Source organism: Arachis hypogaea, unplaced genomic scaffold (genome assembly GCF_003086295.3).
Source record: "Arachis hypogaea cultivar Tifrunner unplaced genomic scaffold, arahy.Tifrunner.gnm2.J5K5 arahy.Tifrunner.gnm2.scaffold_301, whole genome shotgun sequence".
NCBI classification, from domain to species: Eukaryota; Viridiplantae; Streptophyta; class Magnoliopsida; order Fabales; family Fabaceae; genus Arachis; species Arachis hypogaea.
In genome coordinates this window covers 1-17,790 of record NW_027255614.1, presented here as the reverse complement: position 1 = coordinate 17,790, position 17,790 = coordinate 1, and the positions used below count along the sequence as shown (strand labels likewise).

At 36.8% G+C, this 17,790-nt stretch overlaps 1 protein-coding gene across 1 annotated transcript; it reads right to left on the bottom strand.

Moving 5' to 3' along the window:
- Window positions 1-79: 79 nt before the first annotated feature.
- Window positions 80-5,941, bottom strand: LOC114927363 (tRNA (guanine(37)-N(1))-methyltransferase 2). The gene is made up of 12 exons (XM_072231907.1): window positions 5,314-5,941; window positions 3,841-3,997; window positions 3,608-3,705; window positions 3,321-3,425; window positions 2,892-2,952; window positions 2,563-2,638; window positions 1,506-2,043; window positions 1,306-1,425; window positions 942-1,100; window positions 656-762; window positions 385-459; window positions 80-278 (listed from the first exon to the last, which is right to left on the bottom strand). Exons 2-12 carry the CDS (start codon window positions 3,939-3,941, stop codon window positions 234-236), a joined length of 1,485 nt encoding a protein of 494 aa, XP_072088008.1. The 5' UTR covers window positions 3,942-3,997; window positions 5,314-5,941; the 3' UTR covers window positions 80-233.
- Window positions 5,942-17,790: the final 11,849 nt, after the last annotated feature.

Sequence of the window (17,790 nt, the reverse complement as noted above, 5' to 3'; positions counted from 1 at the left end):
GTTAGTTAGTGTGTGTGTGTGTGTGTGTGTGTGTGAAGAGGAAAAGAGGAAAAGGAAACAATTTGAAGAGTGACTATTCCATTTTGCTGATTTTCACTTTTAACTACGCTTTTCTGAGTCAGATAGCATGGCATGGCCCTGTTACACCCGAAGAACTAGAGTAATAAATCACTCAAAGCTAATATCTCTTCAGCAGCATCAAGAAAGCATGCTCTTGTTATTGATCATCTTCCCTACAGCATGCTTCTGGCAACCTGAAGCTTAAACAAAAACATTGCCTGCAAAGTAAACAGAAAAAGACCATGAATACAGATATTTTATAGTTTCTACAAACACAAATCAAATAGAAGAATAGCAGTGATCTATAGTACTGAATACTGATACCTTGTTTGGAGCTACATCCCTAACCCGATCAAATATTGGTTCTTGTATACAGGCACTCAAAGCAGACTCTACCACCTGCGAAATTAAGTTCAAAATTAACTGTCTAAGTGAAGTAAGAGTTTGATCAGTGTCCACTGAACTTCTTACAAAATCCAGGCTCCTAAGCCACCCGAATGGGCAAAACAAATACCACAAGTCAGTGAAATCATTGATATTCTTACCAAACATAGGAAAAAGAAAATGGGAAATACCATTAGTAGAAGGAACTCACAGCTATTATCGTCTCTGGAGTTTCAGTTGCTCTAATGAAGCAATAGCAGTGGACCCATGGTAGATTTCCTTTCCAATATTTCCTCTGGATTAATCCCCTAAATACATCTGGCAGAACATTTTTTAAGTCAGATATCTGCCAATAAATCTCAAAGATAATGAGAGTTTTTTGCAAAGCAAGAATGAGTTACGAAACTCCTAGCATAGGAAGACAACAAGAGTCTTGCACGAAAGTTCCTTTAAAAAAATAAGTTACATTATGTCCAACGACATCACTCCATCTGTACCTAGAAACTGAACAGCTGATGCTGGTAGGTTCATTATTACGTGGTCAATATGCTCCCAAGTTTTTGTGTCAGTGAACTCGGAACCTCTCATTCTCTTGTTTTGGCTTCCTCTTTTCCCACTACCTTCAAAGCTATCAGTTCCATGAGTCTTTCCATTCTCTGTAAACAAAAACAACTTTATCAGGCTTTAATTTCAATCTTACAGAGTATTTTGAATACTTTGTTTCTCACTAAGAAAGGGCACTGTTCAACAAGGTTAAATTTTTTATTTCCAGAACAGAAATTGCAGAATTATTTTGAGACTATAAGATCAGGTAGCCACTGTACTAGTGATATCCTGGGTGTCACAGTGTATCAAGAATACCTTCATGGGAACTACTAGAAGATCTCTTAGCAGAAGTTACAGATGTATCATCATGCTTTGATGAACATTCTACATCCTCTAAACTGTTGTTATTGTGATCTCCTATGCCCTTTCTATCAACTGCAAGAAAAATATCAGTGTTAGGTAACATGTTAAGATATCAAACCAGTATTTGCAGTTATATCCTGTAAAGATATTACCAATTAGCAAGGCAGTTTCTACACTTGTTTCAACATCATCTTTTGTGTTGCATGACTCACATGTATTCAGACTTGGAACATTACATTCTAATTTAACCTCAGAAGTTGGCACCTCCATCAGCTGGGAGATGAATTTTCTAGCATCTGTGTTGTATGCATATATGCGATCTTCGACCTTGTTGACTTTAGCATTGATCCTCAGATAGTGAATGCTATCTGGATTCAAATCATTTGCATAGACTAGGCATCCTTTTTGGGCTGCAGGAATTGCAAAAGGACCTATACCCGCAAACATATCGCAAATGATCTCTCCAGGTTGGAACAGAGAAACCAATCTTTTATGTTCATGTTCCAATCTAGAATTCCAATAAACCAAACTGTAATCAAGCTTAAAAGTGGCACCATATTGCTTCACTTCTGTAACCATATCATGTTCTCCTGCTAAAACTTCAAATTCTGGAACACGAAATTCATTTGTAATAGTTCCCACTTTATTAACAACGGTTTTGATTCTTGGATAGTTTTTCTGCATAAATAGCTAAAACATGAACAATAATAGGAGAAATATGTATAAATAAAACAATATGCTTGACACTATAAAGACCGAGTTTGTGGATGAATAACTGAATGGACGTCTATGTCACAAAGGCCATGCCATTCAAACATACAAACAGACATTATTGTATTATCCATTGTTGGTAAAAATAAAAATTCAGTTTGCTTCATATAAGCATGAAGCAACACAGAGATATGAAGACAGCAGCAATAAAATAAGGCCATCACATCCAATAGAACAGAGGATTCAAAGCCTACTTTTCAAAATAGAAAAATGTTACCTAGAAAGGATGCATCATAAATTTCATAACTTTGATACTGCAGCAAGCATTATGTTCATATACCTAAACAAAAGTATCTAACAAAAGTGCTATTCCCAAAGAAGATGAAAAGGGCAGAAGTATCTAACAATTAAGTGTAACTATTTCATCTAGTGGATGTAAATAGAAAAAGTAACTGAAAAGTAAAAGCTAAAACTAAAGCCGGAAGTAAGAAAACATACATCAAAAATAACCTTTGCAATAACATCTTTGTAGGGAAGTAATTCCTCGTGTAAGTTTAAATGGGCAATTTGACCTGCATTAGTAGGACAAATGTTAGCTTAGCATTAGTGACTGACCAACTAATAAAATTTAAGAAGTTACAACCCCACCCTGAAAGAATAAATGTTTAACAACTAAAAAAGAATATGCTTTTAGCTCATTTCAAAGAACATGCAAAATTGGATGGATATACACACATCAAAGAACAGTAGAATCAGAATCAGAATCATTATAGTAATATAGCCATACAAGAAGATACCAGGGAAAAAAATGAAATAAATACTTAACTATTGTTTCAAAGGATGAGGGAACCTCAAATCCAGCAGGCAGTATCTGCTTAAGCACGTGATCTATCAACAAAGATATTTGTCAGGTGGTCATAAACATGAGCAGGAAGAAAGAAAGGGGCAACATATAAAACAATTCAATCATTACAAAGAGAGCATCGTATGAATGCTGATCCTGTGAAAACATTACCTAGCATAAATGTAAAAGTGCATGTTTTCAGAAATCAGATCGGAAAGGAAAGAATTGGTCCATGCAAACTTGGTATGCCAATACTTAAGAGATGATATTTGATAGCGAATTTGAAGTACAAAAAATTTTAATTGTTTAATATCTGATTAATGTAGTCCTAATAAAGAGTTTTTTGAACCATGGCCCATGTAATAATTGCCATAGCCTATGCAGCATGCTTCAAGAGAACAGTGGCACTCACCAGCACTCCAATATGAATACCCTAATGTTAATGAGTAAGGCACAACTTCAATCTCACACAAGCCCTTAAGCTCATCGAGTTTTTCCTTCGGAATATCGGATAAATCTGCTCCACATCCAAATCAAGTCAGCAATAAGAAGTTCACCAAAATTCATTATTAGATAGTGCAAAACAAATACAATTCATAATCATTTTTCATGAACACAAATTATATATATTCACAAGCTCATACCTAAACATCAGTGCAGAATTTCAACTCATTCATTGCCTAAAACATAGATTCATACCTTGGTTCTGAACTTTCTCGGAGAGAATAATGTAACGGTTTTTACGAGATGTCAGGTCCTCAGTGATGGGTTTAACCCGGGGCTTATCAAGCATGTAACTGCACAATCACAACGAACCAAACTCAAATTCTAATTTGGAATATAAAAAAGCTGCAAAACGTACAAATACACAAACACAAAAAACACACACACACACACACAAATGAAGAGACAGAGAGAGAATTGGGGAATACCCATTGAGTATTCGAGTGGCGAGTTTGCAATGTTGGCAAGGAATTCGAAGCACCCAAAGCTTCAAGTGGACATCAAACTCACTCTCATCCAACAACATCATGCAGTTCCAAGATTAAGCTTGATGAATATAAGTGGTAGAATAAAATCAAGCTTTATCTAAAGACAGAAACACCAGACTTAGACGCCCTAATAAAATTATTGCACCAAACACCCTCGTTGCCCATTAACAATGAGAGATTAAATAGGACAGGATGAAAAGAACAACATAACCAAGGTTCTGAAAACCGAACCGGTCATTGAACCGTTCTAGTTACTGGTTTATTTGTCCAACCGGTTCAACCGTAGTTCAACCGAAATAACCGCATTTATAATAAAATAATAAATAAAATAACTAACAGCAAGGTTCCCATATTAACTAACAACAATTATTCAAAATTTGTTACAATAAAGAATAAAACCATAGAAAGATGTATTATCTTCTACATTCCAATCAAAGGAAATACCTAATATGTTTTTTTTTCCAAAGTAAAAAATAGAAAATAAATTAGAGAAAGAGCGAGAGACTATTCCACGCCACCGTTTCACAGTAACTTCACAACTGTTTTGTTTGCAAAACAAGGTCATTTACAACATGAACTAATACTAGAAAGAAAATGAAAGCTTTCATAGCCAACTAGACAGAATTGCTTGCATATTTAGAAAAGAGTAATCACCCAAATTTTGGTTCAAAAGAAACAATTTGGTTTTCAAAAGTATATACATTGTTCTATCTGACATATCTCTAAAAGAAAAGAAACGAATAAACTACTCTACTTACTAGTTACTACCATATGTCACAAAATTTGATGCCTTCTATCTACCAATATGCAACAATAACTAACAAAGGCTATGGGATCAAAGGCATACAGATCACTACGACTTAGTGAGGAATATGAAAGAATATATTCACACATCAACAAACAAAATTTCGACATTCAATTTAAAAAAGAAACTGAAAAGTTAATTTCTAAAGTGGGTCACAAGATTTACATCCATAATCATCACAGGGCCAACCTTAGAGAGAAGGTCCAAGCATGGTGGTAGAATCTCTTTGGAAGCAGGGATTGAGCCATACTAAACCAATAGGAGCAGTTTTAACATGGTAGGTTTAACATGGCAGGAGCAGTTTTAGCATGGCAGGTTTTCATCTTCCACTCAATGAACAATTTATTAAATCAACAACAGCAAAACACAATATAACAATCAAAAGGTCAAGAACAACACCAAAATAATAATTTATCAAATTAACAAATTAAGAAAAAGATCAATTAAAACTGAATCAAAATAACAAGAACAATTAAAATTTTAAACTACAGCAAACCAACAACAAAATAAGAACTAGAAAAACATACTAATAATGAAAACAACAATAAAATAAAACAATAACTGAATAATTAATACAAGAAAGAATAAGAAGAAGGAAAAAAAATCACCCTAGGATGGAGCAGTCCTGGAATTCAAACAGTACAGGGAGAGGGAGGGCTTTAAAACGCGACAGAAATGGCTGAACGGAGGCTGAACAACGGCGGAACGGTGGCTGAAAGGCGGCGGAACAGAGGCTCGAACACGCGGCGTAGAGGGCTGAGCAGAGGGCTAAGCAGCTCGAACAAGGGCAGAGCAAGAGTTGGCCAAAAAGGGCAGAACAAGGGTTGGCCAAAAAACAGAGGCAGAAGCTTGAACAAAAACGAGGCTGCCGCGCGGCGAACAAGGGCGACGTTGAGCCGAAGCTGTAGCAATGCGGACGGCGGCGGTGGCTGGACGTTGAAGAACGGCGACGAGATGGAGGGCTGCTTCGGTGCTTCCTCCAAGCTGCGTTCGAGTTCTCTTCTCTGCCGGAAGCTCGAGGTGGAGACTGGAGACGTGAGAACTGACTACTGAGAGCGAGAGGTGAGAGTGGAGGGCTGGAGGATCGATAGTGGGTCAGAGGGGTGAGTGGGTCTGTGGGTGACTCATTGACTAGGGTTCCTTTCAGCTGCTGAAAGGAAAACGCAGCGTTTTTTTGCCAAATTTCAAAAACCGACTGGGTCACGGTTCGATTCAACAGTCTAGTTTCTGGCCGGTTTGGCGATCCAACTTCAATTTTAAATTTGATGGTTTTGTCTTCTGTCCAAACCGTGTTTGCCAACAGTTTTTGTTTCGATCGGTTCAAACCAATTTTCAAAATATTGAACATAACAGATAGGGACACATTGTGCACCTTTCACAGCGAGAACAAAAGAGGCTCTTGCAACAGCGGTGGCGACGCTATGACTCTGCAAAAACGAAGAAGAATAACGGACTAACTGTAGAGACGTGAAGAGATGGAGTCCGAGGCTATTCTAAGGCTTTTACATTTTGTGTTTCTTTAATTAAAAAAAACGGCGTATTAATTCTGGGCCATGCTTATAGTCTGCTTCCAAAATTTTAAAAAACACTATAAAATTTAATAATTGAATATTATCCTAAAATTTTATAAAATATATAAAAAAATAAATATAATTTTGTATATATTTTATTTTATTTTTAATTCTTTTAATTTTATAAAAAAATTTAAATTTTATTTTTATTTTTATTTATTATTTTTTTATAAAAATTTTAAAAAAATACTAAAACATAAAAATGCAAACTAAATATTCTCAATCTTTTATTAAAACGTCGTTTATTGAGAAAATAAAATTCATAAAGCTTAAAATTTTTGTACTCAATTAGCATTAATTAAGGTTTTAAAAATCAAACTATTCACCAAACTACTCTAACTACTAATTTATTAGTTTAATAATTTAATTAATTTAACAAGAGACGATTTATTCAACTCTTTTACAATATCCTACTATAGGAAGTAAATGGAAAATCTAGAACGCTCTCTTAGGATTCCTCCACAAGTGGAGGATCTTATGCAAAGAAGTACTGAAAAGGTCAAAAGCCGTGATGAAGTTGATCTAAATCAACCCAGAAAAAGTATGGATATGAGTGTAGAAAATATCCCTGAGATCATACCTACTCTTAAGGCATCCTACAAGGACTCATTATTGACTCCAGCTGGTCCCATGGTTGAGGCTCTTGATGATGTTGATGAAGATGCATCGGACCCCGAAGACCGGTGGTACAAGTATGAAGAGGAGGTGCCGAAAGGAGATAAGCCCTTTAATCCATGTCCGGTGATCCATGTTTCTAAAGAAGAATTTGACGAATGGTACAAACCTTGGCACGCGGCGTTGATCGTTAAAGTCATGGGGAAGAGAGTCCATCTTGAAATTCTGGAACAACGTCTCAATAGAGATTAGGTCAGAAAAGGTAAGATCAATGTTATTGATATGGATCGTGATTATTATCTTGTTCATTTTTCAGAGGAGGAAGACTATTCACATGCACTTACTGGAGGACCATGGATGATCGTGGGCCACTACCTTATTGTCCAAAGATGGAGACCTTTCTTCCTCTCATCCGAAAATGTAGTCAAAAAAATTGCAGCATGGATCCGTATTCCTAATCTACCTATTGAATTATAATCATCGTTTTCTATCAAGAGTTGGTTCTGCTATCGAAACCATGTTAAAGATTGATCGTACAACGTCTATTCACTCTCGCGGAAAATTTGCTAGAATATGCGTGGAAATCGATCAAAAAAGCTGGTGCCCAAAATCTCTGTCCCAGAAACTACTCTCAATATTGAGTATGAAGGTTTACACCTCATCTGTTTCTCTTGTGGAAGATATGGTCATAGGGCAGAACATTGCCTTGAATCCCCTGTTAGTAATGACAACAATCACCATGAAAATAACACCGCGGAAGAGATGGGAGGAATAGAAGTTAACACCGTCGCTGAGATGAAAGGTACTGAAACAACTCAGGTTTCCGGTGTTGATCATGAACCAAGCAACAATCAAGGAGTAGTTTCGGAATTAAATCTTTCAAAAAAAATAACCAAAACCCGCCAGAATTTGGCCCGTGGATGTTGGTAAGAAGGCAAGTAAGAAGGAAACATGAAAATAGTGCGGCGAGAATTAAGGGATCATCCTTAAATAAGGAAACTCACACTAGTATGGAAAGGAAGAATACTAATAACAGCCAACCCATGGAGAATGGTTCCAGATTTGATGCTTTAAATGAGGAAGATTTTGAAGACATTAATGTGGAGCATAATAACGTGATGCATGAAGAGCCTTCCCATTGTGAAGACATGCATATTGGGCTAAAAGAAAAAGATATCCAAAAAGCCCACAAGAATCAAATTGTGGTGAACCATATTCAAAGAAAAATCCTCAGGCCAGGAGCAGGAAAAAATTCACAAGCTAACAAAAAAGGGCCTTCTTCAAAAAATGGGCCTAACCCTTCAAATAAGATTGCCAAAAATAAAAATAAGGTAGGAGATCCATCAACTAGTTTGAATGATAAGTCAAAGGAGCTTGCTATGGTGCCACGTTTTGCTTCCAGAAATAACGAAAAAGAGGCCATGGAAAGAGAGATGTTGAAAGATTTGAGGAGAATCCAAAAGGAGCAAAGGGAGGCTTCGAAACTTCAAAGATGGCAAAAAACTTTCTAGAAACCTTTGTGGTTAGAAACAATTTTCTCAATCAAAACCCCTTTTTTCGGCAAGATGAGGAGACGTCAGAGATGGGGGAAGGGGGCCAGAAAAGTAAGATGCTGCTAGATAAGCCACCAAATATCCACATAGGTGAATCCAGCATGCACCATATGGAAGGAGTTCGGATTAATCCGGAAAGGATCAATGCTACCGGAAGGGTTAACACCCAGGAGTAAGGTGGGTCTCTAATAACTTCTTTTTTTTTTTCTCATCCTTGTTTATAATGAATTTGATTGTCTGGAATTGTAGAGGTGTGGGCTGTAAATCCTTTCCTACCCTTATTAGAGAGATTAAAAAAGAGTATGAAGCAACTTTTATTGTTCTTTTAGAGACCCATGTCAGTGGTGACAGAGAACATAAAATTAGAAAAAAATTGGGTTTGACAGGTGTTTTATTAAAGAGGCGAGAGGCTTTTCGGGTGGTATATGGTGCCTATGGGATACTGGAGCCTGGAAGGTTGATATTCTACACCACCATATGCAATTTATACACATGAAGATAACTGGGAGAGACATTGCGCCTTGGACTTTTACTGCTGTGTATGGTAGTCCAAATAGAAATTTTCGCAAGGAGCTCTGGAATTATTTATGCGCTCTAAATACATGTAATAGTATGCCTTGGTGTTTGTTAGGGGACTTCAATGCTATACTCCATGATTTTGAGAGGAAAGGGGGTTCCACTGATAATAATCGAAGAGCATGCCCTGACTTCCGAAACTGCCTTTCTGAATGTGGCCTGATTGATCTCGGGTATTCTGGGTAGCCTTTTACTTGGAAAAGAGGAAGTCTAGTAGAAAGGTTAGATCAGAGTTTGAGCAATCTTGATTGGCATATTCTGTTTCCAGATGCCAGAATTAAGCATCTCCCTATGTTTAAATTTGACCACTGCCTCCTTCTCCTCCAGCTGCTCCTACTACTCCTCCAAATAGAAGGAGGAGGCCTTTTAGATTCTTGGCGGCGTGGCTAACACATCCTGACTTTGAGAATATGGTGCGTACAAATTGGAAGATTCAAAACTTTTGGGCTAATGGAGTTAATGATTTTCAGGAGACCCTCAAGACTTGGAATCATAATGTCTTTGGAAATATCCAAAGAAGTAAAAGTAAGATTCTTAGGCGGCTTCAAGGCATAACTTCGAACCTCAATTCTAACAGCAACCGTTTCCTTGAAGAACTTCAAGAGAGACTTTGGAAAGAATATGAGAATATTCTCAATCAAGAAGAGATACTTTGGTACCAAAAAGCAAGATGCAAATGGATTGACATGGGAGATAGAAATACTAAATATTTTTCACGGATCAACCATGGCTCGAAGAAGAAGAAATAAAATTGTATCCTTACAAAATGATGATGGTGTTTGGATTTCTGATTTATCCATTCTTGAAAATATGGCTACATCCTTATATTCTTGCCTTTTTTTTATAACTTACTAGATTATCCTTTTATTCTTAATAATGGTTTTCCTACCTTGTCTAATGATGATATGTAGCGTATTGGTAGCTTTGTGATGCCTCAAGAAATTAAAAATGTTGTCTTTAGCATGAGCAGCCTCAAAGCCCCCGGGAGAGATGGCATTCAAGCAATCTTCTACCAAAGTAAATGGAACATAGTGGGACTAGATCTATGCAGGCTAGTTGAAAATATATTCAGGAACCCTCAGGACATTGGCAAGCTCAATGAGACCTTGATAACGCTAATCACTATGGTTGAGCCGGTCACGAACCTCAAGTAGATGAGACCCATCAGTTTATGCAATGTGTCGTATAAAATTATTACCAAAATCCTGACAAATAGGCTTCGACAGGTTATGGAAAAATTGGTAAAGCCTACTCAGGCAAGCTTTGTCCCTGGAAGACACACCTCAGACAATATTATCATCACCCAGGAAGTTATCCACTCCATGCGAGGCAAAAAAGGCATGAAAGGATGGATGGCTATTAAAATTGATCTGGAAAAAGCATATGACAGAATTAAATGGAGTTTCATCAGGGACACTCTTTCGGACATTGGCTTACCTCTGCTCTTTATTAACTTGGTCTGCAATTGTATCACAACTGCAAAAATGAGGGTTCTATGGAATGGAGAGGCCTTAGAGGAGTTCATCCCTCTAGAAGGATCCGGCAAGGTGACCTCCTTTTCCCCTATATTTTTGTGCTCTGTATAGAAAGGTTATCCCAACTTATTAGCGCAACTTGTGATCATCAATTTTGGAAACCTATCAAGCTAAATAAAGACGGGCCGGCCTTATCTCATCTATGTTTTGCTGATGACTTGATTTTGTTCGCGGAGGCGGATGTGCGACAAGCAGAAATTATTAATAAAGTGCTGGAAGAATTTTGTAAAAGTTCTGGTAAAAAGTTGACAACGAAAAGACACGAATTTTCTTCTCTAATAATGTGGGTCATACTATAAGAGAGGAGATTAGCAACACTTTAAATTTTTCTAGGACTGATGATTTGGGTAAATATCTTGGGGTTCCTATATTACATTCCAAAGTTTCTAAGGATACATACAAGAATGTCATTAACAAGATGAATTCTTGACTCAACAACTGGAAAGCCTCTGTCCTGTCTCTAGCAGGAAGAACAACTTTGGTGAAATCTGTTCTTTTTTCTCTTCTTAGTTATACTATGCAAACTGCTATTTTACCCACATATACTTGTAATTTGATTGATCGTAAATGCAGGAATTTTCTTTGGAGCGACACAGAGCAGACCAAGAAAGTTCATCTCCTAAGTTGGGATAGGATCAACAAACCAAAGGTCTCGGGGGGCCTAGGATTGAAACATGCTAAGGATGTTAATCACTCCTTTATGATGAAATTAGGATGGGGTCTTGTTGCAAATAAAGACTCCCTTTGGGCCAGAGTGCTAAGATCCAAGTACAAGTGCGGTAGTGACATCCTCTCGAGAGTCAATAGGAAGAGTAGCATGTCAAATCTGTGGAAAGGGATTGTATCCGCTTGGCATGATGTCGAAAAGAACTCTATTTGGCATATCGGAGATGGATCTCAAATTAAATTTTGGGAGCACAATTGGGTGCCTAATTTGGACAGCTTGCAACAACACACCACTCAGGTAATTTTTCTTGGTGAATTAGAATCATCTCTAATAGACTTCCTTAATGTGTCAGGGGCATGGGATGAAGATAAGCTAAAGGAATGGCTTCCAGAGTCAATGGTTACAAGGATCATGGCCATGGCACCCCCATCTCCGTGGAAAGAAGCGGATTGCATTGCTTGGGCAAACACACATGACGGGTGTTTCAGCCTGAAATCGACCTACAAGTCTATCACTGAGGTTCAGTCTCCTCCAGATCGAGTTTTCAAACTTATCTGGAATTGGAAAGGTCCAGAACATATCCGCACCTTTCTCTGGTTAGTTGCTCACCAAGCAATCCTAATGAATACAGAGAGAGCAAGAAGACATTTAACTAACACAGCTGATTGTCCAAGATGCAACAATGCCAAAGAAACAACTTTACATGTATTGAGAGATTGTCCCTTTGCTAAGGATGTTTGGTATCGGCTTCTAAGACAAAGAGGAATACATGATTTCTTCAACCTGAATACTAGGGATTGAATTTGCAGCAACATTTCAGAGAAGGATGAGTGGTATTTGCTTGTTTGGAGTAGCCATCTCAGCTCTTTGGTTCTCGCGTAATAAGTTAATCTTTGAAGGAAAGCATATTCAACTAGCCACTGTCTCCCTGTCAATAAAAGCTAGAAGTGAAGAGATCATAAATCTTGAGACTCAATGGTCTCACCACAAGAATCAGCAGGTGAGATCCGAGCGTCTAATTCGGTGGAACCCCCTCCAGAACATTACCTCAAACTAAATGTTGATGGGTCTTTGTATGCCCAAAATAGCAATGCAACTTGTGGAGGTGTGTTTAGAGACCACCTAGGCATATTTGTGATGGGTTTCTCTTGCAATATTAGAAATTTCTCTATAACTCATGTTGAGTTATGGGCTGTTATTAAAGGACTTCAAATTGCAAATGCAAATGGGTTTCAAAAAATTGTAGTGGAGTCAGACTCTTGGACGGCAATTAACTTCATAAAAGAAGGTTGTTCTTCTGTCCACCCGTGCAACATGCTCATTGATGATATTAGGATTCTTGCCCGACGTCTTCAAAATGTAGTGTGGAATCATACTCTTCGTGAAGGAAATATGGTAGCAGATTTACTTGCTAAGAAAGGACAAGATCTTTCTGTTAGTTTGTGTTTTTTGTTTTGGGACTTTGCCCTCTCTTTCCACCAAAAAAAATAATTTAATTAATTTAATTGTAGTTCAACTATAATAACAATTTATAATGTATAAATTAGTTTTATTTATCATGTGCTCTAAGAACATAGGTTAAGATTACAAATTGAAATTTTTTTTATTAAAAATACAAAAAACTTAGATTTTCAATGCATTTGTTTTATATCTATTAAATAAAAAAATTAAAACCTTCTATTAATGATATGTTTATCATGTATAAAATTGCTTACTAATTTCTTCATGTTAGTGTTAATCTACGCCCTCTCCATATATGCAACAGAACTCAGTTTGAAATGGACTTTGGAGGCTGAAAATTCAAAATAAAATAAAAATTTTATCCAAAAAGCACTACATGAGAGTCTGTTCATGATGGAGAAGCTACACCAACGATTCCCAACCACAACTACTATTTGCCCGTGCTGCAAACAAGTTGAATCGGTCTGCCATTGCCTCGTGGAATGTCAAACTGTAGCACGCCTTGAGCACCGTCGTGCCTCTTCCGACTGTACCTGGCACCTTCTTTGATTGGTGGTTCAGATTAATGGTTGCGCTAAATAGAGATGCAGAGAGAAGGAAGAAGCTTGACATAGCGGCGATTATTTGCTGGGGATGCTGGAAATCCAAAAACCTCATCACTTTTGAGAAAATGCAGACACCGACGGTGAAGATTTGGACAGTTGCAGCAAAATTAGCGCATGAATTGGATGGAGAAATGCAAATTTTGGAGACCCTTGACCAACGGAGTGATAACTTGGTTGTAATTGGATCGCGTCTCAAGTGTACTCTTCAAGTTGTTAGCATTTTCTTTATTCCTAATGTTGAATGTTAATGGGAGATTCCCAATTCTTTAGTTCGTTCCTGTTTGAACACTCTATTCATTTGCCTTTTAATGAATGACTTTTACCTTTGAAAAAAAAAATGGTAAGTTTATCATGTGCTCTAAAGACACATATTAGCTAAATCCTATATAAAATATGGAGTTAAATCCCAAATTGATCCCTGAGATTCCGAAATGTACCGATTTGGTCCTGACTTCCTAATTGCACTACTTATGTTATCGAGATTGAAAAAAAATACACCAAGTTGGTCCTTTTCCATTTTTCCGTCTAAGCTGCTTTCGGCGAGAGTGTCCTGGCAAATGATTGCTAGGCTGGAGTGGCTAACGGTTACATGACATGGAAATTGAAAGTGTTTAACCCAATGTGGTCCCGATCCCCTTTTAACCCTAACTACAGAAGTAGCGCACCCAAGTTGCTATGCTGGTTAGAATGATGGTTGGACGTGCAAATGAAGGAGACTGGAGTTTTATTCGATCAACGACAAGGACGTCAAGTCGGAGTAGAGCCTCGCGAGTGCCAGAGCGGTGTGGGTGTAGGAAACGTCCTGTGCTCCGATGGTCTGGAACGGATACCCACCCAAATAAATCCTTCTTCGGATGCTCGAATTACAACGTGAGTGCGTCTTTAAGAATTGTTGTCGAGTTTTTTTATGCTAACTGTTAAATTTGCTGCTAACAGAGTAATGAAAAAAGATGGTGTAAATTTTTTCGATGGGCAGGCGTTGTAGAAGATGATAATGGGAAATTGAAAAGCGCTACAGCATATAACAATGAAGAAGTGAGCGTCAGTTTTGCTTTGAGGATCGGCAATTTGGAGGCTGAATTAAGGACCCATAAAATATATAATACAAATGTTAGGATTGCTGCTTTTTTTTCTTTGTTAGTTGTTGTCTTAGTTGTGAATTGTGATGGTAAAAATGCAACAATTGTGTTTGAAAGTATTTGTTTATGAATTTACGGGCACTCCTTGGATTATTGGTGTGGTTTGTGTAGATAGATTACAAAAATAATAACCAAACTGAATGAATAGAACAAGTAAACTGATAGCAGATTTTAATTATAATTAATACATTGTCAATGTAACACACTGTCAATAGACCACATAATGATAAACACTATAATACAGCCACCAGAAAGAAACACAAGAAGATCTCCAAGTTTAAAGGATTCTAAAGTATTTACTACCAAAAGTAAAGAACCATACAGTCTGGTTATGTACTATTCTTGAACGGAAATAACCCAAAAAAAAAAAATTCTCAAATTCCATATGTAATCAAACATCAGCAACTAGTACATCCAATTATTTAGTGGTTTTCTTCCTTGGTGCTTTGAATCCTATAGTTGGAACAAACTTCAGAAAATTTGCTAATCTAAAAGATGTTGCTGCACTTGTTCCTTGCATGGGATCAACAGAAGCAGTTACTGGTAGTGGTGAGTTCCTCCTTTTAGTTGGTAATTTATGTAGCCTTTTTGTTGTTGGTGGTGGTGCCTGAGTAAAGTTAGGAAACTAGTTTGAATTAGTGTGAACAAGGAGCAATGACAAAAAAGTAAAAAACAAATGGTAGGAAGAATTTTTACCTCGTCTTGTGTTCCACCATAGTTTGGTTGGGATAAGTCAATCTCGGTAGCTTGGGGTGCAGCCACTGGTGGTGAAAAGTTGTCTGTAACAGCCACATGAGGAGGATTTTAGATACCTGCACTAGGAGGAGCTTTAACCACTTGGGGTGCTTCATTGGCAGTGTTGCTTGCTTCAGCTGCAGGTGTACTCCCAGTAGGAGACAAAGAAGCTTTCTCGGTAAAGAAGACAAAGAAGCTTCCTTCACGGCGCCTTGCCAAGGTCACTGCAGCTTTCGCGCGCGCCTCATCCAGCCGAGGAGAAGCATCAGAGAGCGTCACCATCTTGTGCGTTCCAGAGAGCGTCACCGTCTTTCTCGTTCTTCATCACCGTCATAAGCCTCTCCCTTCTAGTAATTCCATCCCTGTGATTTTTGTGATTTTAATTATTATAGCATTGTTGTGATTTTTGTAATTAATGTAATTTGATTTAATTTCTGTGATTTTATATTAGTTGTTGTTAATTTTGACAAAATGAAAAACTTAAGTATCAATGTGAAAGATTGTTGCTGGAGCTTCTGGGTTGCTATTTTGCCTGGAATTGGGGTCTCATTAAGGGAAGTATTAATTAATTGTGTATTGACTCCTATTCAAGCGATTTCAATGGTAATTGAATATTTGGATGAGCTTATTTTGCTTTCTTGAAAAGAAAAGGAAAAAGAAAAAGAAAAAAAGAAAAAGAAAAAAGAATCATATTTTTTAATTAACAGATATGATGAAAAGAAGCTTTGATTAAAAAAAGAAAAAAGGAACTGATTGTAGGAGTTCTTTAAGCTATCTAAAGTCTATAGCTTACTTTAGCATATTAGAAGAATCATGTTAGTTTATTCATTTTTTTTTAATGAACTCTATTCGGCATCTTTGATCCGAGAAGAGCAGCAAATACAACATTAAAATTTACATTATATGAACAAGCTTTCATCAAATCAACCATTTATATATTGAAACAGTATATGGTTTTGATTGGAATTGAGTCTCACTGATGTGATAGTGGAAACTATGTCTTATATGAACAATAAAAGATAGAAATAAATTAAATGATATATTGATCTGCATAAAGCCATAAACTCAAGAGTCTATAGTTCAAATACAAATTCATTCCCAATTTCTCTGAATTCTTGCAAAACAATGAACTGCTTGTGTATTATTCCCTCTCATTTTCCCATCTATGCTCATCACTTCACCCCAGTTCTCATTTGGCTATGCTCTGAACTTAACAGAATGAACATTCATTTTATTTCAGATTTTGGCTTATTAACAATGTGTATTAGTCTTTACTTGTCTTCCCCTTAACATAGTTTATTATGTTTTGATGTTTCTTCATGTGTCGTTTAGGAAAAGAAAATTTAAAAGCTGACTAATTTTATGGTTCTCCAGGTCTTTTGCTGATGGATTTCCAAATACTTTTATAGAAAATGCAGAAGAGCTCCGAGGTCAACACGTTGCTTTTCTGTGAGAAAGACTTTGAATTCAGAACTGTGGCATGCTTGTGCTGGCCCTCTTGTCTCTTTGCCTCAAGTGGGAAGTCTTGTTCATTACTTTCCCCAGGAACATAGTGAGCAGGTACATCTCTTCTTGTGATAAAATTTTCAGATAACTCTTTTTAAATTACTTCTTAATACAAATCATATAGCTGCCTTATTTTTTATGATCTTATACATTCCGGTTTCTTCTTATTTCTTTTTGGCAATTAACAATAAACTAACCATGCAGGACTGTATTTTTTGAGTGATGCAGTTTATAAGTTCTGGTTTTTTTTTTTTTTTTTTTGTCTATTATCATAATTGAAGTTTTAATTTGTTGGGTGTTTTACTAATTCAGATGGCAGCATGGAATTGGTTTAGGTCCTACTATGGTACTTCCTAATATAAGAACATTGTCAATAATTTATTTTAGTATCTTTCTCATCCTAGGTGTTCCTAATTGCTATTGTCATTCTTTGGGTATCTGCTTGTCAGGAATGTTCAAGCTTAGTATTTCTTTATGATGCTATTTCATTCTTTTCTCCAATTTTATCACTATAATAAATAATAATCGTGAATTTAGTTTATGGTGAATCAAGTCTTTTAAAGTTTGCTAGTTGATCATTGTTCTTTTATTCTAGTTAAGGCTTTACAAACATAAAGAAGGCTTTGGGCTTCCTCCAGTATGGGTGAATGGTGACTTGTGTTCCTCCAACATCCATGATGGAGCAGCTGGCAGCAAAACAAAGTAGCAGCAAATGGCTCATTGATGGACGTAATTTCTTATTATCCTTATTCTTAGGTTTTTATTATACATTTTGTGTACAGACCATTTAGTGCACTTAGCTTAATGTTACCTGCTTTCTCCATGCAGCTTTTTTTTGTTACAAAACCAAATATCATTTTTTTTTTCCCTTACCACAGCACTCCTTAAGTAAGAAATTAGAAGCAATGGTTATAGGTGTCTCTGCCACACAAAACTTACAATCAGATCCTGTTAATTTATTTGGTTTTTAGACAATGGTTTCCTAAATCATTTGGGAGTTTAAGTTTTGTGCTTTGCTTTGCTTTGGTTTAATGAAAACATCCCTTTCTATGTTCCATTTTTGAACGTCCATATCAACTCCACTCTGCACTTGACAAAGAAGTTTGTACCACTAGGGCATGA